The sequence below is a fragment of the Taudactylus pleione genome, unplaced genomic scaffold, assembly GCF_031769625.1.
Source record: "Taudactylus pleione unplaced genomic scaffold, aTauple2 ptg000451l, whole genome shotgun sequence".
NCBI lineage: Eukaryota > Metazoa > Chordata > Amphibia > Anura > Myobatrachidae > Taudactylus > Taudactylus pleione.
The window spans coordinates 4,552,957-4,579,599 of NW_028284853.1; the positions used below are offsets into that span (position 1 = coordinate 4,552,957).

A 26,643-nucleotide genomic window follows, 5' to 3' on the forward strand; every position below is an offset into this window, starting at 1 on the left:
CTCCCCATCATCAGATGTCACGTCGTCATCCTCATAAGGAGCAGACAGAGATGCCACCGGCCGCTTATGTGGCCGCAACACGTTCGACAAGTGCTGTACAGAACTTGTCAGCGAATTAACCCACGCAGGCTCCTGAGAGACTTGGGGAGGGGAAATAGGGAGACTGTGGGGTACCATCAATTGTCTCGGGAAAACCTGCATGGGTGACAACACCACTGACTGCTGTGACAATCCCATCTGTGAGAGCGCAGGCTGCGGAGCTAACTGGCCCACCAGGGTTGTAGGTGCTTTGGAGAAACAAGCCCAGGGCGGCTCCTGTATCGGGGCCGTGACAGTAATTGGCCGCGCCAATAAATAACACTGCCGACATAGCCCCTCCGCGCTACCCTCCCCCTCCGCTATTGGTACCTTACATGTAGTACACCGAAGCTGGAGAGGAAAGTCACTCTCAGACATGATGGTAAGTATGTGACTCCTCTCACTGATACTTTTAGTATAGCGTGAGACCACCCTGCAATCACCGCACCGCAAGGGCTTTAGCAGAAAAAGATCAGGGACAGTGAAAAGGCTGACAGTAGAAAATGAAAGTACAGGCAGCAGCGCTAGCAGAAGTCACATACAATGCAAAGAAAATGAATTCCTGCACTATCAGTGCTGTTACTCAACTACGCAGACAAGGAGCCTGGTAGGACACAGCGCTGCATACACTGACCTGAACCTTAACGGAGGAGAGGTATGCCGGGGGACCCAGACCACGATGCCACCTTTCCAGGCTTCCAGCAGTGTTCACCATGCATTAGATAAGATGGCTGCCGAGGAGCATAGAGGAGGCCGGCCTGGGGGAGGAGCGCTGCCACAGGGCCAGTTGGTGTGTGCAGAGAGGGCTGTGTGCAGCGGGGGAGGCGCCGGCTGTGAGACACGGAAGGCGCGCTCTCCTGGCATGCATTTAACCCCTGGGATGCTGCAGCGCTACCGCTCAGTCGCGGTCCAGCTGTCCCAGGGGGGTAGTGGAAGCGCAGGTTAGTACCTGGCTCCACGCTGCAGCCAGTCCCCAGGGAGCCCCATGCCTGGGGACTGTGGACCATGTTCAGCAGGGTCCCACTGCGGGGCCCCACTGCTTACCTTGCTGTCCCCCTTAGATCCGGCCATGTTCCCAAAACATCTGGGGTCACCGCTAGCTGTGACCCCAGATGCTTACCAGCATCCCCGGATCGGTACCGGCATTCTGGTACCAGCGGGGGTGTAGGGAAGACAGCATGGACGTCAGCACTGACTGTCCAAGCTGTACTTCCAGATGTGCAGCCACAGCTGCATTGAAGAAAGCTTCAGGTGCTCTTCTTAGCCCACCTCTAACAGGTGCATCCGACTCCGGCCGGGCACCAAATGAAACTGAGATGCCTTGGCTCGGGGGCGGGGTATAGGAGGGGGGCCTTAGTGCATCCTGGGAGGCTGAAAGCTTTAACTCTATGGTGCCCGATGCCTGACGTCATCACCTATACCCCAAGGTATCCTGTGGATACCCTATGGACCCTGAAGTAGAAAATGCATACTAAGTATGGTGCGTACGCAACTATGTACTGTGATGTATGGTTTAAGATGATGAGAATGAGTGTTAAACCTTTTCCCAGAATTGGCAGCTTTGATAAGGAGGTATTGAACAATGTCCGAGATAGCATCTATATGGTGAACTCTCGAAAGAAAAAGATAAAGTATAACGATTGTTTAAGCTATGGCAGCACGAGTGGTATACGTGGCTTAGGGGTGTGCATGCGACGCAAACCAGCGTCACATGCACGATGCAGGGGAGTGCAAACGCAGTGCTAAACAGCGTTGCGTGCATGCCGCGAAATAGCGTGAACGCACAGCAAGGTAGCATTGCGCAAGGTAATGTCAGTAGTTCACGCGCACCACCACCGCCCTATGCGGATGGTGGTGAAGGTACAGTTGATGTAAAAACCCATAAAAATGTAACATGTAACCTGTACTCTCTCTTAAGTAATTATAAGGAACGTGTTGATGATGTAGATGATGACCCTGTTGTGATGTCTGCTCTCTCCCATGTTGCACAAATGTTAAATGTACCACCACAGCAAGCACAGGTAGCTGCCTCACTAGTACCAGAAATGGAGGTAGCCTCACCCGTACAGGAAGTATTAACCCCTGCTTTAACAGTAGCGGAGATTACTAAGACCGTACGTAGTAGCAGTAGGCTGAACCCTCAACTAGGTAATTTGGCCAAAGGTAGCATTATGGCAGGCATACATCCCGTCCGGACAATAACTGTTCCCAATGGGAATCCGGATGCGAATGGTGTGGTGCCCACAAGAGATGTAGTGATGCATTGTCCTTGGACAAGAGCTGAACTAAATTCCATAATGACCGACTTCCCTGACCCTAAGAAGGAATTAGCAAAATGCCAAAGATTTGTGAAAAACTTGGGTAATGCTCACGAGCCAACCAATAAAGATTGGCGAGTGGTGTTAAGGGCGTGTCTTCCGCACAATACCGACATGAAAAAGTTTATCACGGATTGCATATTGGAGGGAGACGACCCCTTAACAGACGAGGATAACCAAGGTAACATTACCCGCATAATAACTCAGTTGGGTATATATTTTCCGGTAGTAGTTAACTGGAGTAAAATTTTCACCATAAAACAAAAAGAGAGTGAATCTGCAGAAGATTACTGTACCCGAGCTCTGCAGACTATCACCCAGTACACTGGGATAGAAGATATTAAAGATAGCACTCACCATAGGAAAATGGTTATCACAGTACTTAAAGACAATCTAAAGACCCGAGTCAAGAAATCTCTACCTGGCTGGAAGGGACTTACTGTAGACACACTTAGGGAGTCTTCTATTGAGCACGATAAAACATCCTCAAGAAGAGAGAGACCCAGAGCGAGAAGCTAATGGCTGTTAGCATTCAAGCTCTAGAAGGAATGAATATACCATCACAGCCACCAGACACACATGCACCTGCACAGCTACACACCCTCACCAATCCTGCACTGCCATAAACACAGCCCTACCGCACTTATCACACACAGCCACAAATACCATACTACCCGCAGCCACCATATTACCCTCAAAATTCTTACCCACACTCACAATCTTTCTCTACTGCCCAACCCACACAACAACCTTTTCCCCCACCCCACTCACGAAGGTGTTTTAACTGCAACCAAGTGGGACATGTAATCAGGAACTGTAAGGTGAAGAGGGTAGGACCCCCTAACCAGGTAGTACCTAGATATCCACATAAGGGACATATGCAGAATGCAGGGAATGTTCCACAGTCACCTGCTCCAGTTGTGGCCTTAAATGCTATAGTGGAGAGTGAGAGTCAATGCTAGGGGGCAGGTCATACCTGTAGTCTACAGCCAGTCAGGTTAATTGGGGATGTTAGAGAAGAACCTGTAATAATAATTGATGTAGCTGGTACTAAACATTCTTTTCTTGTATACACAGGGGTGACCAGATCAGTGATACAATCTCCATCTACTTTACAGATGACCAGCGAAACAGTACCAGCAATGGGTGTAACAGGTAAAGTGCAACATTATCCTTTAACCAAATCCACAGAGGTTACTATCAGGCCATTGCATACCAGGCACTCTTTTCTCCTGGCAGCAGCGGCTCATACTAACCTACTGGGAAGAGATTTGTTATGTAAGATGGGATGTGTCATATATTGTACCCCTGATGGTATATTGTTAGATATCACAGAGAGAGTGGCGCACAAGGTGAGGGATATATTGGACACTCCCCAAAGGTTAATGTTTCACTCTACTGTTTCAGATAAAAATCCATCTCATGATAACAAATGTTATCTCAGATACCGTGGTCCCTCTGGACCAAAGATGGACAGGACACTGGATTGATGGCAAACGTAGCTCCCATAATGGTAAATTTAAAAAGCGGTAGGCAAGCTCCAAAAATTCCCCAGTACCCGCTAAAACAGGAGGTAGAGATAGGGGTTTATCCCATAATTGAGCGGTTATTACAACAGGGAATTGTAGTCCGTACAGCAAGTGTAGCCAACAGTCCCATCTTTCCTGTTAAGAAAAGTGGTGGGAGGGGTTATAGGCTGGTACAGAACCTTAGAGGGGTTAATAAGGTAGTAGAAAGCCAATTCCCCATAGTGCCGAATCCAGCTGTCATTCTCAGGCAGATCCCACCAAATGCAACCCATTTTACTGTCATTGACCTCTGTTCTGCTTTCTTCTCTGTACCTCTTCATCCTGACTGTCAGTACCTATTCACTTTTACATATAGGGGTGTACAATACACATGGACACGATTGCCCCAGGGCTTCATAGACAACCCCAGTATCTTCTCCCAGGCCTTACATGACTGTTTACAATCTTTTCAACCTGCCAATGGATCTGTTCTAATACAATATGTGGATGATTTATTGCTGTGTTCGGATTTGTTTATGTCATGTTTAAATGATGCTAAACTTGTATTGCTTCATCTCTCGCATACAGGACACAAGGTTGCTAACGACAAACTACAGCCATGCCATTCCAGGGTTAATACTTGGGACATTGCCTAACCAGGGGTTACGACATCTGACCAATGACAGAATGCAAGCCATACAGACCATGACACTGCCGCAGAACCCACAGTAAATCTGTACCTTCTTGGGAATGCGTGGATACTGCAGAATGTGGATCCCATGTTTTTCTATTTTGGCCTTGCCATTACAGGACTTAGTCTCTTCCTCAAAGCCCGATCGTGTCATACAGAGGAATCAGAGCAGGCTTTCCTTAATCTTAAGGATGGTCTGACAAGAGCACCTGCATTGAGAATACCTGATTATGAAAAACCTTTTGATTTGTACTGTACGGAAGCTAATGTTTGCGCAGCAGGTGTCCTCACACAAAAACATGGTGATGCCAGTAGGCCCATAGCATACTACAGTGCACAATTGGATACTGTGACAAGATCACTCCCAACCTGTTTAAGAAGTGTAGCAGCAACTGCTCTATTGGTCAGTAAGAGTGAGGATGTAGTATTAGGCCATGATATGATTATTTATACACCCCATGCTGTATCTGCTTTGCTGAATTCTGCCCAAACCAGACATGTCTCCTCAGCTAGGTTCACAAAATGGGAACTAGCCCTAATAGCACCTGCAAACATCACCATCAAACGGTGCAGTACATTAAATTCAGCAACATATTTACCATATGTGCAACAGGATGCACAAAGGGTGGAGAGTGGTGAGTCACTGGCGGAAGGTGAGTTCTGCAGGTATATTGATGCACATGATTGTATGGAATATCTGAATCAAACCTTTACAGCAAGACCTGACATATGGGATACACCTTTAGAAAATGTAGATGTGACATTTTACACGGATGGGAGTTGTCATAGACAAACTGACACTGGAGAGTTATGTACAGGTTTTACTGTGGTAAATGACGAAGACATCATAGAAGCCAAACCCCTTGGTCCACCTCAATCGGCCCAAGTGGCGGAGCCGGTGGCATTAAGGAGAGCTTGTGAATTAGCAGAAGGTAAATCTGCTAATATCTACACTGACTCTAGGTACGCCTTCGGGGTGGTACATGAGTTCGGTGCTTTATGGTGTCTGAGAAATTTTATGACAGCAGCAGGCACACCAATTGCACATTCCAGACATATAAAATGACTACTACCAGCGATTCAATTGCCAAAGGCAGTGGCGGTAATTAAGTGTAAAGCCCATACATGTGAGGATGATCCAGTGTCACTGGGCAACAACAAGGCAGATGAAGCTGCCAAATGGGCAGCAGGGTTAAAAGTGAATGTGCCAATTAACCAAATGATGTTCCAAACGATTGACATGCAGAAATTAATTGAGATGCAAAATTTGTGTTCCATGCAGGAAAAGGCAGTCAGGAGGTCCAAGGGATGAGGGCAAGAGTCTTCTGGACTCTGGAGAGATGGACAAGGTAAGCCAGTGGCCCCCAAGGCATACTACCCAAGCCTGGCTGAGGCAGTGCACGGTCTGACTCACTTGGGAAAGCAAGGTATGTGCAAATTGGTGAGAGCATACTGGTGTGCACTGGGTTTTTCTTCTCAAGCGGAAAAGAGAGCAATGTTCTGTTTGACCTGCTTGAGGAAAAACATTGGGAAAACAATCCCCACCGAGCTATCCTACATTTCTCCGACTGATGGACCTTTTCAGGTAATACAAATTGATTTAATCCAATTACCACCCTGCAGGAATCTCAAGTATGTAATAGTGTGCACTGATGTGTTTTCGAATTGGGTTGAGGCATACCCAGCTGCCACTAATACTGCTGCGTTTACTGCTAAGAAGATTGTTCAGGAGTTTGTATGCAGATATGGTATCCCTAGAATTATTAAAGTGATAGGGGTACTCATTTCACAGGTGATGTCTTCCAAAACATGTGTAAGTTGATGAGTATTAATAGTAAACTTCACACCCCCTATCGACCGCAAGCCAGCGAAAATTAGAACTAGAAAGTACCATCAGATGATGTATAGATTTAGACATGCATGAAATGTATTATGAAATGTTATTTTAAACATCTTAAATAATGTAAGTCCCTATCCCCTCCAAGACTTCCTTTATAGGTTAGATGCATCCCCAGATCTTTCCCATGATCTCCCAAGATCCACGGTGTGCATATTAGAGTAGTTTTATGTCCCCCAGAGACACATTATTGATGGTTTAAGAACCACCTTGTGCCATCCCATAATATAACATTAAATAATATGTCATAATGTAAGCCTAAATTAAAATTTTACAAAAATTAGAGTATGATATCATGTTGTTGGCTATCAAAGGGTGGACTGTCGAAGCCGGATGATTGGCTGAGACAGAATCTGTTAAAATTAAAATCTGCATGATGCCATTTTGCGAATGGCAACAAGACGCCATTTTGCAAATGGCCGCCCAGCGCCATTTTAGCGAATCTAACACATTATAAGTACATACGGCGAAGCTATTTTTTAGCGTCGTGCGATTCCCACACAATAGACCAATGTTAAAAGTCCTCATTATATAAATACATACATTTACTAAAACATATAATATGAACCCTCTAAAACACGTACCATGGTGTACTCCACAAACACATAGTCGCACAACGTTAACTAGCATCTTTTCTTAATATCCTTACACTTACACTTTGCACACTTACATAGGAAGGTTCCCTAGCATTAAGGTTAATAGCCAATGTTTTATTCAATATTAATTATGTAATAAAGCGACTGTATTTGAGATCTCAGGTTTAGTACATGATAAGCAGACCGTGTTTGGTGCCATTCTGAACCATTGTTTATTTGCAGATTTCCGGTTCCATTGGCAAGGAAATTGCAACATGCGTCTGGGAATTATGGATCATAGAGAGATAGGCATTGAAATGTACTCTGTTCATGTAATGTAATTAGCCAGTTTAGACTTGTTCTTCGGTGGGAAAAGAAGAACAAAAAAGAAGCTGTTGAAGGCTGAACTATTACAATACAAACTGACCTATGAACTGCATCGTAACAGGAGAACCAGGAAGAAGAACCAATGGGATTATGCCAACTTGTTCTATTGTATTGCCTATCTCTGCAAGGGTTTATATGCAAGCACCCTGAATCTGCTAGTCAGTCATCTTTTCTTTGCTGTTGATGGAGGTTTCATAGTTGATGCCAGGAATCTGGATTCAGAGCGCATGCGTATGTATTCGACTGTACCTAGTGATTGTATAATCTGTTTGCGCTAATTGTATTTAGATCACAGCATGTAACTATCTGCTTTTTGGTGAATAATATATTTTTGTGCTTTGGAAACAATCAAAGTCTGGAAAGCAATTATTTATTGTCTGAATTATAACACTAAATATCGACATTTAGGGTGTATAGATAGGTAGGAATTCATAATGTGGAAGCAGGTGGGATCATTACTGAGCCAGGAAAATTGATTAACTCACCTGTGCATGATTAAAGGAATCTACAAAACATGACCTGCTGGTGGTACCTGAGGACTGGAGTTGAGAACAGCTGCATTAGAGCATTAGTTCTTATCTGAGGTCACAGGATTAGAGCAGGTAATAGGTTTCATGCTAGATCTTGTAAGAATAATGGTGACCTAAACCTCCTTTCGGCTGATTTCAGCCTACATTTCTACACCAGGTGACTAGAGGAAACATATGTACAATAAAGACACAGAGACCTATTGGAGGGGGAAAGGGTCAGCTTTCTTTATTTATTGACATGAGGGCAAAGATATTTTGGGAAAGAAAGAATGGCCTTACAGTATTGCCATCTTGCCAAAAGGGTACAACTGTCAACCTATTACCAAAACTCAAGGCTCAGATGGGTGGCCAACTGCCAGCCTATTATCAACAACTCAAGGCTCAGATGGGAGCCAACTGCCAGCCTATTACCAACAACTCAAGGCTCAGATGGGGGCCAACTGCCTACCTATTACAAACAACTCAAGGCTCAGATGGGGGACAACTGCCAGCCCATTGGCAACAACTCAAGGATTATATGCTGGCCAACTGCCAGCCCATTGCCAACAACTTAATGTATCCAAACTCCCCTGCAAATGACACACAAAAACTACTGATCCAGTAGGGTAGGATCAGCCTGAACCCATGTATTGGCAGGAAGAGACCCTCAAGACAGCCAATGTTACCAAGTTACCAGAAAGAAAATGCAGTCACCACCACACCAAACTATTGCCACTCCTCTAATACCCTTAACCAGATTAAAAAAATAAAACAGCCCCTCCACAGTGAGATGACCCCATCTTGTTGATAAAGATGGGAGTACTTAAATTGAATCAAAGGGTAACAGACTACACTGACTCCAAATATCTGTACCAATATGCAGAGCCGTAACTAGACATTTTGGTGCCCTTGCCAGAAGACAGCATCACGGGCGCACGTCTGAAATAAGGGTGTGGCCACACTATACTACCCCCAATTCACATAACAAGACATAGTAGTGCCCCATATTCACATTACACTACATAGTAGTGTCCCTTATATACCTTATGCCCACAGTAGTAATGCCCCTTACACATTATGACCACACAGTAGTAATGCCCATTACATATTATGACCACACAATAGTAATGCCACTTACACATTATGCCCATACTAGTAATTCCCCTTACACATTATGCCCACAGTAGTATGCCCCTTACATATTATACCCACAGTAGTAATGGCCCTTACACATTATACCCACAGTTGTAATGCCCCTTACACATTATGCCCACAGTAGTAATGCTCCATACACATTATGCCAGACAGTTAAAATCCCCCCTCCCCCCTTACACATTATACCAGACAATAAAAATCCACCCTGCATGCGGGACTCTCTCCATAAAACAGCACTTAGCTTTATAACAAAGTTTTTCAGCAGATCATTGTGGGAGCCGGGGTGTGGGGGCATGGGGAAGCCGCAGTCTCTGTATCCGCCACAGTAGGAGGAATGGCAGCAGCTCCTCGATGAAGGGGAGCTGGACTGGGAGAGACGATGTGACATCTCTCCCAGTCCACAGTGATACTACCAGAGACAGGGAGGGGGCGGACCACAGGGGCAGGCAGCGCTGCCCAGCCCACTGTAATGTATGTTAGTAGCGGTGTGCTTGGCAGTTAAAGAGCCGGACACACCACTACTATTAAACATTGTAGGGGGTAGTAGTGGTCGTGATCGCTGAGGGAGGCGGCCGGTTTCTCCCACAGGGCATGTGCACTCTGTGAGGGCGCACTGGCCGCACCACCCTAGTTATGGCCCTGCCAATATTACCAACCATAGAATAAACCCACTTCTATGCCATGTTTATTGCCACATACATTGAAGGTTTTGCCACACACTCCTAGGAGTGATATTGGACCAAATCGGATGACAAATAGGCAGCATAACAGCCTGAAACTCAAGTGAATGATTAAAATAAACAGAAGACCAAAAGACTGCAGATGAAAGCAGACAATCAAACAAGAAATGCCAATGCAACACCATGAAACCTAACCAATGCACAAATCTAAATTCAGGGAACAATTTAAAATCATCTGCAAAGGGGAATATAGCCAAGAAAAAACAAAAGAATGATAAATCACTCAGAAATATAGTAGAAACAATCAATTCTACGGCACCACCCGCAGAGGTAAAAAAAAAAAACATGAGCAAGTCAGAAAGACCAAAATTCAACTTGTTAAATACCAAAAAAAACATAAATTTGTCAGTGCTAAGGAGGTGGTAAAAGTAAAAGTAACAGGGTGGAGATTGAGGGTGGAGAGGGCAAAACCTCAAGAGCCGACAGCAGGCTCTCGAGGTTTTGCCTTGAATAGGGATATGGGGAGGACAGGGAAATCCGAGCTGTGTCTCGGATCCCTGAAGTTTGGGTGGGCTAAGTTCTCTGAGAACTGGGCTCGCTCATCTCTACTCTAAGGGCCTGATTCATTACAGTTCACAACTGCGAATGAAATAGCGATTATGCGCGGAGTTCAACTGCAATAGTATGCTAATTCATTGCGATCGCTATGCCGCTGCAGCACTACGTAAGGACGCCCACCTAACCTTACACACATCCAAAATGTTTAGCAAGACTGCGAAAACATCGGTACAATCGAGTACCATCACAGCCTCACGCACACTTGCACAAGCTCTGACCTTACTCAGACATTGCTAACTTCAGTGCACACTATGAGACCTCAGGCTGCGTAAGGCATCGCAGTGGATAATTTATGCACGCCCCTGCAAAGATGTTCAAACGCACTGGCACGCCTGCGTTTCACCGACCACCCACAAACAGCACTTACCGTCAACCACTCTGCGATGAGTCTGCCTGGTCACTGCTCTCGCAGTCCCGATCACAGTGACTGGTTCGCACACTGCATACGCATGCGCAGAATGCAACAATTGGGTGATTGCGTGCGTATTAGCAACTGCATTCCTTGCTGAATCAGGTTCTAAGTCTCTTCTGTGAGTACCTCTACCTGTGACAGGATTGTCCTACTGCATCCTTGGTGATACAGGTCTGAATAATCTCAGGCTAAGGGCTCTATTTACTACAATCCGCATATTGAATGCAGATTGTAGTGTGATATTAACGACTGAATTTGCATTGCAAATTCAGGCAATATCACAGGGATTTACTACAAATCCCTTGCAGGTACAGAGCTTGTGAGAAAGCTCTGTCCCTGCGAATCCCAATCCGCACACTAGTCACGGAATTTTTTGAAAAATTACCGTGACAAAGTGCCCGTGCTTGCTCCGACCGGCCACCGCTACTACCTCCCCCGATGCTAAGCCCCGCCCCCCAGTGCTAAGCCCCACCCTCCACAATCGCGGACACACCTCGACCACCCCTCCACCCCCGCGACCCCCCTCCCTTAATTACACTTACCTGCATGATCCGGGCCTTCGGTGATGTCCTCCATGCCTCCGGTCAGGTGATCTCCCATACTGCACTGGGACCAGATCATCTGATGACCGGGCCGCAGTGCAGCATGGGAGACCAGCTGACCGGAGGGAGGACATCAACCGGAGCCCCAATCACCGGTCCCTGGAGTCAGGTAAGTAAAATTTTTGCAGTGAATCAGCTTGTGGTCTGTTTAGACCACACAGCTGATTACTGGGACCGACTCCCGGCTCTGCTCTCCCCATTAGAGCAGAATAGGAGGCTGGTAACTGGGGGAGACCCTGGATAATGCCACCTCCAGGTGGCGTTATTGTCACAGGGCCTCCCCAGGTATTTTTTTCACAATTTATTTTTAGTAACTACCAGACTGATCACATTTCCCATTACAATTATAGGAAATGAGATCTGATTACTAAAAATAAGTGATACTTAGGGATTGGAGTAGAATTTAACGAATTCTACTCCAATTGCCCTGTAATAACTATAGGTGATACGAAAATAATGTGAAAAGGGTGTGAAAACACCCTTTTTCACTTTATTTTAGTCAAAATAATGTTAATAAATAGAGCCCTAAGGGCTGTCAATGTCTGGGTACTCTGTATAGGAATTTCCCTCCTGAGGTAAAATTGGTGCTTAACACTATTTGACTCACTGTTTAATTAACTTATGTTTCTGCAAAAGTCTCTACATAAATTCTGTCCCACCTTAATCATTAGTAATAATAGGGTTGTGCATGTTGGATGTGAATTCCAGGTACAAATGATTAAGACCTGGTAATTAAGAGCAACCAAAAACTATTGGCAATTGTGACCAGTAATGAAATATGCTGATGCCAGGAATGGACTGCGGCTATAATTCAGCCCTGGCATCCCTATTTGCACATGGAAAATGTGGACATGGCCACTCATCGCAGGGGCCTGCCGTAAGTCACAGGGGGTGTGGCGAGTGGCGTCACTAGGGTATTTGGAGGCTAGGGCGAGTTAAAAAATGGAGCCCCTCCCCCAATTATGTGTGCATGCCACAAGGGGCATGGTCACTGAAAAATGGGGGCCTGTCAACATGACACCACCATTTCTCATCACTCTGGGAACATTACTCTCTATTCCATATGCACCTTAATGCCACCAGTAGTATTGCCCATTACGCTATGCCCCTAGTAGTAGTGCCCCTCTTGGAATGGCCACTGTAGTAGAGGCCCTTATGAAATGTCCCCAGTAGCAGGGCCCCTAATACAATTCCCCCTGTAGTAATGCCCCTTATGCAGTGCTCCCTGTTGTAGTGCATATTATTCAGTGCCCCCAGTAGTAGTGCCTCCTGTTATAGTGCACATTATGCAGTGCCCCCAGTAGTATTGCCCCCTGTTGTAGTGCCCCTTATACAGTGCTCCTTTTGCAGTGCCCCCAGTAGTGTGCCTTATACAGTGACCCCAGTAGTGCCCCTTATACAGTGCCCCCAGTAGTGGTCCTCCCTATACAGTACCCTAGTAGTGCCCCTTATAAAGTGCCACCTGTAGTGCCCCTTATACAGTGCCCCTAGAAGTGGTCCCCCTATGCAGTGCCCCCAGTAGTGACCCTTATGCAGTTTCCCCCGAGTAGTGACCCTTATGCAGTGCCTCCAGTAGTGGTCCCCCTTATGCAGTACCCCCAGTAGTGCCCCTTATAAAGTGCCACCAGTAGAGTACCCTTATACAGTGCCCCTAGAAGTGGTCCCCCTATGCAGTGCCCCCAGTAGTGACCCTTATGCAGTGCAATTGTTGTCTGGATTTGGGTAGAAATGATTCCACTCATAGGAAGTGGATTTTTGGATTTATGCCCAGGCATGACAATGAGCTTTTCCTTATCATGGGCAACAACTGTTTCCACTGGGGCCTGATTTATACAAACAACATCCTCATCAATAACATCCTCATCATTAGCATCCTCATCAACATCCTTATTAGCGCCAGCTACACAAATATCCTCCTCATCCTGGTACACTTCCACAGAAGCATCCTCGATCTCTATGTCAGCATGTTGACTTGTGCTGCTCATCCCCACATTTGCAGAGGATGCACAAGTGGTGGAAGGAGGCTTATCTTTGAGTACAGTTTTGGAAAGGTCAGGCTCACACATGACACACGCCGACACACTTAGGGGTAAATTTACTAAAGTTAGAGTTTTTAAAAGTGAGTTTTAGAAGAGAAGTAGCAACCAATCAGATTCTAGCTATCAACTTCTAGAAGGTGCTAGTTAAATGTTCTGGTTAATTACTATTGGCAAAATCTATTCTAAAACTCACTTCTAAAAACTCTCACATTAGTAAATTTACCCCTAGACTCACCGCAGGGATTTGTGACATTTCTGAGCATGCAGTTGGTTCCTGTGCCTTAACAATTTAAATTTTTTTGAAACATCTATAGGGAGAAGGGTTTTCATCATCATAAGAGGCAGAACCATCAGTCATAAATAAAGGCCATTTCCTTGCCACTTTGTGTGATGAAAGGCATATTGTCAATGTTATGTCTTTTTGCAGCTAACTCCCTTTGATGTTTTTTTCTTTACCAATAAAAAAGATTGTATCTTTGATTTTAGATGCCCTGACTTAAGCCCTGTATGCCCTTGGGCATTGGCTTTAGTAGATAATGTAGACAGACTAGTATTGTCATGACTGGTGACACTGACAGCAGCTCCAGCACTAGTATGTGGTTCCTGCTCTCCTCTCAACTGATCATTCTCTATATCAACAAACACAAACAAATTGGGGTACAGCACACATGTCAATTTGTACCAATTTTAAATATTACACTGCGGAATCAATGACCTATAGTGTCTAATATTTTTATGAATAATACACTGCAGTTCCACTTACAGTGTCACAATATTTTTATTATGAATAATACACTGTGCTACCACTTAGTGTTACAATATTTTTTATGAATAATACACTGCGCTACCACTTAGTGTCACAGTATTTTTTATGAATACACTGTGCTACCACTTACAGAGTTACAATATGTTTTAGGAATAATACACTGCGGTTCTACTTACAGTACAGTGTCACAATATTTTTTATGAATAATGCACTGCGCTACCACTTACAACGTCACAATATGTTTTATGAAAAATACACTGCGCTACCACTTAGTGCAGTGTATTCATAAAAAATATTGTGACACTACCACTTACAATGTCACAATATTTTTTATGAATAATACTCTGCGCTACCACTTACAGTGTCACAATATTTTTAGAAATAGTACACTGCAGTTCCACTTAGTTTACAATATTTTTTATGAATAATACACTGCGCTATCCCTTACAGTGCCACAATATTTTTTATGAATACACTGTGCTACCACTTACAGTGTCACAATATTTTTTATGAATACACAGCACTACCACTTACAGTGTCACAATATTTTTTATAAAACACTACCACTTACAGTGTCACAATATTGTTTATGAATACACTGCGTTTCCACTTACAGTGCCACAATAATAGTTATAAATACACCGCACTATCCCTTACAGTGTCATAATATATTTTATTAATATATTACACTTCGGTATTACTGACCAACAGTTTCACAATACTTGTATGAATAATATTACACTGCGGTATTACTGACCAACAGCGTCACACACAATACTTTATGAATTATACACTGCAGTATGATGAACCTACATTGCCAGCAGCATCACAGTGCTTTGGATACACTGGTTATGGCATACAGCGTTTTTTAAACTTATTTTTTTAATTTTTAAAAAACTTTTAGTTTCTTTTTTTTACAACCCGTGGACAAACAGCACACTGGATGGACAGCACTCTAGAACACAGCACATCCCTTGATGGACAGCACAGCACACACCTAGATTATCAAAGCAAAGATAAATAACACAGTCCCCTGGACAGAACACAGCACACCCTGCATGGATTGGACAACACAGCCCAGCACATCAAACCCCTTGATGGGCAACCCAGCCCCCTGCACACAGCACAGCATAGCCTGCCTGTATTGGACAATACAGATCAGTACAGCACACCCCTGTATTGGACAACACAGCCCAGCACAGCACACCCCAGCACACCCCTGTATTGGACAAAACAGCCCCCCTTGGATGAAACACAGCCTGACAGATCGTGACACAGCAAGCAAATGGCGCCGATTACCACGGGGTGGGACTTATATACAATCCAAAACCCGCGAAAATCCGACAGCAGGATGATGACGTTTTGCCTCATTTTGAGATCCGACTTAGGTAGGAAAACCCGAGCTGGACTCGGATCCCGGCCCGGAACGTGAAGTTTGGGCGGGTCCGGTTCTCAGTGAACCGGACCCGCTCATCTCCAATAGGAACCAAAACACACATCACAGAATCATGTGCTCTTTGGGCCTGATTCAGATCTAGACATGGATATTTACATAGATGAGCGATTATCGGCCGACTGTACATGCATTGCAGTTGATCAGCACATGCTCTGAGGTACTTTTGCGATGCCGCTCGCAGTGAGGATTTCTTTGCAAAGTGATTGAAATTAGGAACTGTTTGAGTGCGGCTATGGGGAGCAGCGGCAAAAACACAGGTTTTAGGGCGTCTCAGCATACTACTGTGATCCCATAGGCAGAGAATTTTGACGATAGTGTCTCAGTTCCCACGGCCATTCTGTGTAACCATAGGGTTACTCAGATGGTCGATTATCCAAGGATCTGCAACCACCACTGTGTGTTTCTAGGCCCTTGCTTGGATCTGGGAAGCTGCCGGTCGGCATCTCAATACATCTCCAGGCGGCTACAGCGTTAGCATATTTTTGCACAGAAGCTACGTACGGGATCACAGCTGTGATTGCATTAGTGTACATATCTGACTCAAGCCCTTTACACAGAGCTAAAGATAGTCTCCACTGCTGCCATCTACTGAAATAAGCACTTGAAATACTGTACCAAGCCTAGTGAATGTTTCAGCATGGTGGACGCAGAAGTGCCCGTTTCTTTTGTCGTACTCATGTATGCCTCTTATGCACAACTGAGATGCCCACTTGAAGAGTCTTGAGATATTGCTTTTCTGTCTATGTACATATTTAGATGCACCATTGGTTGCACCATGGTAACTTGCACCAGCTGTATGGCAGGTTCAGTTTCTCCGACTGACTAGGGCCTCCTGTGTGAGTGGCTGTGTGTCTTTGGCTGCAGCCGTTTTCAGCGCAACACCTGTGACATGCCCACGTCAGTGTTGCCTCCCCCTATTCCCTCCGAGGAATGCCCACTTAAATTCACAGACCCTGCATTCAATTCTGAAGTTTATCTCTGAGCGCAGACAATCGGGATGCATGTGCAGACTTGAAACATTGGTCAACTGCGGGCGGCATTGGCACTGCATCTGATTGAGAATCAGGCCCCCAATGTGCTATGAAATCAGAAATGTGCCTTCTTGGTGATAAGAACAATTTATTACCGCATATTTAACCTGTACACTACTAACCGATGTGTTTGTTTCCATTAGTTGTGAAATATTTCCTCTACCATCAGAGTGGATGGATGTATTGGGATAAGACACTGCAAGCTATGAATATGGAGAAAGACATTTATGTATCCTATAAGAGACACGGGTTCCCATTGGAACAAATTATCTCCTACTATTTCAAGGAGGACATGTATACGAGTCGCCAGATTGACCAGCTGGCTGGAGGAAAGGACACTATCATCGCTATTACAATGGGACAGCACTTCAGACAGTTCCCTCTCAAACTTTTCATCAAACGGGCGATCAACATCCGTAGAGCCATAGAACGTCTGTTCCTCAGGAGCCCCGACACCAAAGTCATCATCAAATCAGAAAATACCAGGGAAATATATGCCCCGGTGGAAATCCGAGGAGACTTCTATGGATACACTCAGTATCTGGTCATGAGAGAAGTTTTCCAAGGGATTAATGTTGGCTTTGTGGATGCTTGGGACATGACAGTGGCTTCAGCCACAGCGAATGTTCATCCTCCAGGGGCCACGTTTGCAAGTATTATGAGTCTGACATTCACATTTGCTTGCTAATAAAGCAAGAAGGCGGAAAGACAAAGAGCCATGGTTTCATCTTTCTGTGGAAATCTCTAATGTATAAGGTTGGTCTACTGGAAAGATGACTGTCAAGGCAACAGAAAGTAGGCTGTACGATTCAAGGCAACAGGACATAGGCTATATAATTCAAGGCAACAGGAAGAAAGTGGTGTGATTTAAGGCAGCACAATGTAGACTGTGTGATTCGAGGCTACAGGAAGTAGGTGGTGTGATTCAAGGCAACATGACGTAGACAATTCATGGTAACAGGAAGTAGACTGTGCTTTGCATGTTTTAATCATTTTTACATTGGCAGTAAGTGCTTTGATTTAAAAAAGACTAACTGTATAATGATGTGACTGATCCTTTAAAGACAGAGAATGTTTGGATGGCAAAGGAAGACCTAAAGCACCAGCGGTGATGAGGAAATGGTTTTGACACTTATTAAATTGTAACTCCACTCAAAAATGTAATATTTCTTTTAAATTATTATGTATACCATGTACTAAACTAACTGTTATAACTCTTGATAGCTTAAGCGTGGCTGTATGCTGGGGGAATTTTTTTTCTAGATAACCACTCTCTTTCCAGCACCTGCAGCCACTTATAAACTGACCGAGTAATGTCCATTTTGTGTATTATTGTCTGTGAGGCATGTGTGGGATCATGGGCTGATAGGAAGTGCGGGTCTTTCTAGTGCCATTTTGGAGGCTTTTGGGTTGCCTCATGGTAATTTAACTCTCAATTTAAAACGCTTGAATATATTACCCATGAAGTGTCGGACCTACCAGGAGAATGCAATGGCAAAGGCCCACTAAAAGGGGGTGGCCAGTTATTGATGTGGTCATTAACTGGAAGGGCGTAGTCATCCCACAAAGGACATCAAATTAGGCACCACCAGAATCGCAGAGACAGCACTGCTGTGCAAGATGCACTGGTGTCTGTGTGTTAAAGATCCACTGCACCGCACAACACACATACTCAATCTAAGATAAACATCCAGTCCAAGCAGTAGTTTGGTGAAAAGATATTACCGCTGTGGCACTAGTAGTCGGCTAAGAGGCTTTAATAAATAGAATAAATATAAATAAGCTACCCTCTACAGACTTGGGAAAGAAATGAGGCCATAAGGTAAGTGCAATTGAAGCAGAGGGATGGTGAGTTTGAGATCACTATAATTATTATTATATCAAAAGGTGGCACAAATTATGTTTATAAATATTAGGGATGTGCAGGCTCGGTTTTACTCGGATTTACTCGGTTCTTAACGCCACTTTACCGCAAATTCGGATTTATTATATTGGCTACCCAAAACACATGATAGACGATAGCCAATAAAATGCCGTTTAAAGATCCGAGTAAATCCGAGTAAAACCGAACCCGCTCACCCCTAATAAATATACAAAAGTGGACATTATATTTATTATTATACTGATTGGGATACACATTATATTAAAAGCTAAAGGGGGCACATATTATTGCAAGTCTAAGAAAGGGGCACATATTATTACTATTTTATTAAAGGTTGCACATTTCATTACTTTTCTAATAAAGTAAGTGCATATTATTGATAAATGATAAGCGTATAGGGCGCAAATAGGAACAAGTGTTTTATTAATGTAGAATAAAATATGAAAATAGAAAATAAAATAAAATTGTTAAATCATTTACTCAGCAATGCATTAATAAAATAAAGAATATATCCATAAAATGTGTAATACAGCTGCTGCCGCGGACTTACACCTCCATGCATACCATAAATAACATAGTAGCATTAAAATGATAAAAATTGTTCACAAAAGCCAGACTGAGCAAAAAAAAATGCACTTGGGTGGTTTAAAAATAACAGTGAAGTGGTTGCTGAAATCCTTCAGTAAATATCAGTTATTAAGTCTTGAATAACTAAGAGTTAATATATTGCGTGGTTGATGAAGAAAAGCTTGGTGGCTTGAGTCTTTAACCAATGTTTCCTCTGCTTGAATATACGCTTATCATTTATCAATTTAGTCTTGAGTGGCATAGGGTAGCCACTGTTATTTTGAGGCGGCATTAGGATATTCATTGTAACTTCATTATCACCATTTTACAATTTTTAAAGCTTTGTGTTAAGAGCGCGCTGAACCACCACACGTATATTAAGTGCATATTATTATTATTATTCTACTAAAGGGAGAAACATATTATTAGTAGACTATGGGGGAATTCAATTAGATGCGAAAAGCTGATTTTGCAATAGGTTTTCACATGTGCAAATTTTTCGCACCTAAATGCGTATCGTGCAATCCTATTCCCTAAATTATAAATTAGCAATATTCCTTTTTTTGGCTAAAAATGTAGGGACACCCCCCTAATGACTAATTAGCTTAATTCCCCTTAATGTAAATTTGGTGTGAAAATTTAAAAAAAAGTTTTGGAAAATGGGTTTAAAGTTTTTAGGATTGCTGGTGGCACCAGCAGGTGTATTTTACATTTATTTTAAAAACTGCACTTTATAGACATAAAAATATACTAGCACCCATTTTAATGTACCCCTAAATTAGCTATACTAATTCTTTCCTCTAAAATATATAGCTTTTATAATTTTTCAACACTTATGCAAATATGCATATAACAGCCATTTGACACAATTTAGGAACCCAAAATACTTTTATTAGTGCTATTAATACACTTCAATATTGATTTCCTATGTCTGTTAGGCTTTTTATGGGGTACAGGCTGATTTCCTCAAAAAATGCTGTACTTTTTGCTGGTTTTGCCATGCATAGGTTTCGCACGTATGTGTTTTCGCATCTTTTGTAATACGATATAGCGAAAAATGAGAGCACGCATTGCCGAGAGGCGCAAAAATATCGCACCAAAACTGACAAGTAGTGCGGAAACTTCTCTGGCATTATGTTTTCATTTTATCAAAGCTAATTGAATCCGGTCCTAAAAGCGGCACAGATTATTATTATTATTACTTTTAATATAGTAAAGAGGGCAAATATTATTATTAGTTTACTAAACGGGATCAGATTAATATTGTAAAATGAATGGGAACAAAGATTATTCTTAGACTAAAGGTATTATTATTATTGCTATTATTATACAAATTACAAATTATTATTCTACAAAACAAGTCACAGGTTATTATTATTAGACTAAAGTTTTTAGACATCAGTATAATAATAAATATAATGTTCCCTTTAGTATAGTTAAAAATATAATTTGTGCCAACTTATTTTTTATACTGCTACTGTTATTATAATAACTTTCCCCATTATTGTCAGTAGTCTTCTGATATCAGAACCCCCCATCTCTCCTATGTTACTTACATTAGAGCCTCACTCCTTTCCGCAGTCAGTACAGGGTGGTTTCTCTTGCCCGGCTCCTCCTGCTCACCCATTTCTCCTGGTTACTATTTCTCTGCTTCCCACCACTGCCTGAGAGTAAACCAAACCAGTTTGTTAGACATGTGCCATTTTGATACTGCAACTACTGTTCTCAACTGTGTTTATTATGCATGCAGATGTCATCAGTGTTCAACTGTTGATAAAGTGATAGAGAAAAATGTAGCTGGGGGCGTGTTTACATCCAGACTATGTTATTGAAGAAGGTGTTCCTTCTTTCCTTTCATCCATTTTAAGAAAGCTGCATGTGTTTGATCCTGTTTATACTGTAGAGAAATGTTTGAGTATACTTTCTACTGCACCTACATAACATATCTGCTAACAGGATTGCAGAAAGAAAAGTTATAAAAGTTATAACCTCAGCAAAATAAAAGACAGTGGCCCTGATTCAGAGCCGGACGCTCTGACAGAGCGCTCGCCCTGAATCAGGGCCGTCCCTCTGAATTTAAGAGCGGCCTCCTGGCCGCTCGCATAGCTGTGGGTAACCACCCACAGCTATAGCGAGCGGCCAAAATGATGGTCGCGATGGTCAAGACCATCGCGACCATCGGACTTGCGATGAGAACCTTGTGGTAGGGTCTCATTGCCGCAAGCCCTGGAGTGCTTTTGGCTCTATCAGAGCCAAAAGCACTCCCACTGACATCACTTGTGATGTCAGTGGGGCCGGCCCCAGACGGGAGGCATTCCCATGGGAATGCCTCCGTCTGGGCAGCCACGCCCCCGGCACGCCCACCAAAGGGGGCATGCTGTCACTCACCATCGACAGCACGCCCCCTTTGGTGAGAGACCCATAACGGCGCACTTGGCCAACATCGACCCACTTGCGAGCGCTCAGCGCTTGCAAGTGGGTCTGAATTAGGCCCAGAGCCCAGATGAAATAACTGCTAACCAGAACTATCAGACTTGAAATTAAAAATAAAGATGCTGCTCATAAGAGAAGATATGTGGCTAAGCCTGATGCAGTCACAGAGGAATGAACTTAGATATCCCAGAGTACAATATTAATTAGTGTGGGGAAATGTGGGATGTGCTGCAGAAAGTGCATGAGAGAGCTGATTTATTAATATGCTGTATTTAATAAGAAAGTAGTGCAAGACAAACTGCTTAAAGGCCAACACATGAAGGATTATATTAGATGTACACTAGAAATGGCAGTATGTCTGTGCTGCATAGTAGAATAAATAAAAGACTAGCATGTACTCAGTTGTCTTTCATACAGCTATGAGACACTTGTACCAGCACTCAATGCACTACTAGATGATGAACTGACAGAGTATTTTAGAGGTAAACTTGAGGATTAATTAAATTACAAGATATAAAGTGCAAATAAGCATGATACAACATTGAGAGTTCAGGACTGTATTATTAAAAGCAGTCACTTATAGGTAGATTGCAGTCTGGAAAGCCAGAATGAATCAGCTAAAGAAACAAGATGCTGTTATGTGTGGCCGTTGCTGTTCTTTTCTGCTTCTATTCTGACTTTTTCTTAAGTATTAGAATGCTGGCTGCTACATGCAGCAGCTCACCTGTTTGGATACCTCATTACCCGACTCCAGCCTGATGATGCCTGTTATTGGTCTGTCTCCCTTTCATTAGGGATTCTGGTCAGTTCCTGCCTGCTGATGATGTTTCCTAGTTCCTGCTTCTAGTGAGCTCCTCACACAGTCACTGTACAGTTCCCAGTCTCCCCTTCAGTTTCTGTGTCCTGGTATCCTGCTATTGTATACCTGCATCCTCATGCCTCAGTCCTCTGTATGTAGTCCTTGCCAGTCCTGCTCCAGTGTCTTTCTGGAATATGCCCTGCATCCGTGTCCTGTGGGCCTGATTTAGACTCGGGAATTGAGAGAGATATCTCTCTCAACTGATCATCTTGGTGAAACCATGCTGCACTGCTGGTGGGGCAGATTTAAAATGTGCAGAGAGATTTAGATTTGGGTGGAGTGTTTCCAAAATTGTAGAGTAATAATAAAGCTGTGCAGTATTTGTGGGCTACATGCAAAAGCAACCAATATTTACCCAACATGTAAAAAAATGTCTGTATTTACACCCTTTGCATTGCAATATGGTTTGTTCAGGTTCACAGTTGAGAGAGATATCTCACTCTATTCCCAAGTCTGAATCAGAACCCTGTGTCCATCCCAGCTCTGTGTTTGTGCCTTGCCATGACCCTCCAGCTTTGGTGTCACCTCCAATCTGTGGGCCTGATTCAGCAGTGCACTGCTAAATGCAGATTCCTGATGTTTGAGAATTTGTGCAGTGCTAGACCCATTCTGCGCATGTGCAGAATGGGTCTACGAGTCCGCTTGTAAACTGGCAGCAGACTGTCAGTGATTGACAGTCTGCTGCCATTTGGGGGAGGGGAGGGGGCAGCGACAGCCTCTGTTACCCGAAACTTAGGCATGTTGCCGCCAATAGGGGGGGGGGGAGAAGGTGACAGATATTTCCTGGCCTCTTCCTGTAAACTGCCGCAACCAGCTGCGGGACCCTATGGGTCACCGCAGCCGGCCGATGGTACGCAGATTACCCGATGCTGCGTTGAACGACACAGCTCGGTTAAGTAATGCACAGGAGGCATGATGCCTCCTGCTGCATTACCATATCTGCAAAGGATCGCCATGGCAAAGCTGTCTGAGTGCAGCTTTGCAATTACAATCCTTACAGAATCAGGCCCTATGTCTAGTCCCAGTGAGTTCCTGTGGATTCACCCTGCCAGTTCAATCATATCAAGTCCTGGTTCTGCTACTACTCCAGCCAGTATCCTGAATAGCTGGCACTGCTCCAACTCCAGCTAGTATCCTGTCTTGCTGGTTCTGCTACTTCTCCAGCCTGTGTCCTGAATAGCTGGCCCTGCTACAACTCCAGCCTGCATCCTGAGTAGCTGGCCCTGCTACAACGCAGCCCGTATCCTGTATAGCTGGTTCTGCTATACTCCAGCTGGAATCCTGAGTAGTTGGCCCTGCTACAACCTTGTTCGTATCCTGCATTATTGGTTCTGTACACATCTAGCCTGTGGTTGTCAATTGCAGCAAAGTATATTCAGCCCAGCTGTGTCTGTAATTGCAAGTCTGCAGCTTACTGTTTCCTGTTTTCCTGGCCCTGTACTCAAGTCACAGCTTTGCCACCTTGTTATATCTCCTGTTATTACAGACTGCAGCTTGGTCAATCAGTTCATCTAGCACACAGGTTCTCAAACTCAGTCCTCAGGACCCCAAACAGTGCATGTTTTCCAGGTCTCCTCACAGAATTACTTGAATAATTAGTTCCACCTGTGAATCTTTTAAAATGTGTCAGTGAGTAATGACTACACCTGTGCACCTGCTGGGTGACCTGGAAAACGTGACCTGTGTGGGGTCCTGAGGACTGAGTTTGAGAACCACTGATCTAGCAAGTCTCCCTTGCAGCTGGATTTCATTCTGTCAGCACTTTGCCTTACTTCAGATTCCAGTATACACCTGATTGCTCCTGCAGTTAACCCTTTCCTTACCGTGTATTCAGTGTTCATCCAGTCATCATTCCTTGGCAAGTCTGTCTGCAGTTATTATTGCCTTGTCTAGCCTGCCTGCAATTAACTCAATAGTGCTGGTGTAGTCCTAACAGATGCAAAGCAAAAAGCAGAGTGCTATGAAAAAGCTGGAAAATAATTCTAATGCTGAATGTGTTTTCAGTACAACCATATGCACAGTGATGAATGCTTGGTGCATATGCACAGTGATGAATGCTTGGTGTACTGTATATGCACAGTGATGAATGCTTGGTGTATATGCACAGTGATGAATGCTTGGTGTATATGCACAGTGATGAATGCTTGGTGTACTGTATATGCACAGTGATGAATGTTTGGTGTATATGAACAGTGATGAATGCTTGGTGTATACGCGCAGTGATGTATGCTTGGTGTATATGCACAATGATGAATGCTTGGTGTTTATGCACAGTGATGATTGCTTGGTGTTTTCTTTATATGCACAGTGATGAATGCTTGGTGTACTGTATATGCACAGTGACGAATGCTTGGTGTATATGCACAATGATGAATGCTTGGTGAATATAAACAGTGATGAATGTTTGGTGTATATGCACAGTGATGATTGCTTGGTGTATATGCACAGTGATGATTGCTTGGTGTATATGCACAGTGATGAATGCTTGGTGTACTGTATATGCACAGTGATGAATGTTTGGTGTATATGCACAGTGATGATTGCTTGGTGTATATGCACAGTGATGAATGCTTGGTGTATACGCACAGTGATGAATGCTTGGTGTACTGTATATGCACAGTGATGAATGCTTGGTGTTTATGCACAGTGATGAATGCTTGGTGTATATGCACAGTGATGAATGCTTGGTGTATATGCACAGTGATGAATGCTTGGTGTATATGCACAATGATGAATGCTTGGTGTTTATGCACAGTGATGATTGCTTGGTGTATATGCACAGTGATGAATGCTTGGTGTATATGCACAGTGATGAATGCTTGGTGTATACGCACAGTGATGAATGCTTGGTGTATATGCACAATGATGAATGCTTGGTGTTTATGTACAGTGATGAATGTTTGGTGTATATGCACAGTGATGAATGCTTGGTGTTTATGCACAGTGATGATTGCTTGGTGTATATGCACAGTGATGAATGCTTGGTGTATACGCACAGTGATGAATGCTTGGTGTATACGCACAGTGATGAATGCTTGGTGTATATGCACAATGATGAATGCTTGGTGTTTATGTACAGTGATGAATGTTTGGTGTATATGCACAGTGATGAATGCTTGGTGTTTATGCACAGTGATGATTGCTTGGTGTATATGCACAGTGATGAATGCTTGGTGTATATGCACAATGATGAATGCTTGGTGTTTATGCACAGTGATGATTGCTTGGTGTATATGCACAGTGATGAATGCTTGGTGTATATGCACAATGATGAATGCTTGGTGTTTATGCACAGTGATGAATGTTTGGTGTATATGCACAGTGATGAATGCTTGGTGTATACGCACAGTGATGAATGCTTGGTGTATACGCACAATGATGAATGCTTGGTGTATATGAACAGTGATGAATGTTTGGTGTATATGCACAGTGATGATTGCTTGGTGTATATGCACAGTGATGAATGCTTGGTGTATATGCACAATGATGAATGCTTGGTGTTTATGCACAGTGATGAATGTTTGGTGTATATGCACAGTGATGAATGCTTGGTGTATATGCACAGTGATGAATGCTTGGTGTATATGCTTGGTGTGTATGCACAATGATGAATGCTTGGTGTTTATGCACAGTGATGATTGCTTGGTGTATATGCACAGTGATGAATGCTTGGTGTATATGCACAATGATGAATGCTTGGTGTTTATGCACAGTGATGAATGTTTGGTGTACATGCACAGTGATGAATGTTTGGTGTATATGCACAGTGATGAATGCTTGGTGTATATGCACAGTGATGAATGCTTGGTGTACTGTATATGCACAGTGATGAATGCTTGGTGTATATGCACAGTGATGAATGCTTGGTGTATATGCACAGTGATGAATGCTTGGTGTATATGCACAATGATGAATGCTTGGTGTTTATGCACAGTGATGAATGCTTGGTGTATATGCACAGTGATGAATGCTTGGTGTATATGCACAGTGATGAATGCTTGGTGTATACGCACAGTGATGAATGCTTGGTGTATATGCACAATGATGAATGCTTGGTGTTTATGCACAGTGATGATTGCTTGCTGTATATGCACAGTGATGAATGCTTGGTGTATATGCACAGTGATGAATGCTTGGTGCATATGCACAATGATGAATGCTTGGTGTATATGCACAGTGA

At 43.5% G+C, this 26,643-nt stretch overlaps 1 protein-coding gene across 1 annotated transcript in view; it reads left to right on the forward strand.

Moving 5' to 3' along the window:
* Positions 1–18,040, forward strand: part of LOC148505526 (NXPE family member 2-like) — a 61,087-nt gene extending 43,047 nt beyond the window's left edge. The window contains exon 6 of the mRNA XM_088448152.1: positions 16,866–18,040. Coding sequence (XP_088304278.1) covers positions 16,866–17,410 — 545 coding nt within the window. The 3' untranslated portion in view covers positions 17,411–18,040. The remainder of the gene's footprint in view (positions 1–16,865) is intronic.
* The last annotated feature ends 8,603 nt before the right edge of the window (positions 18,041–26,643 follow it).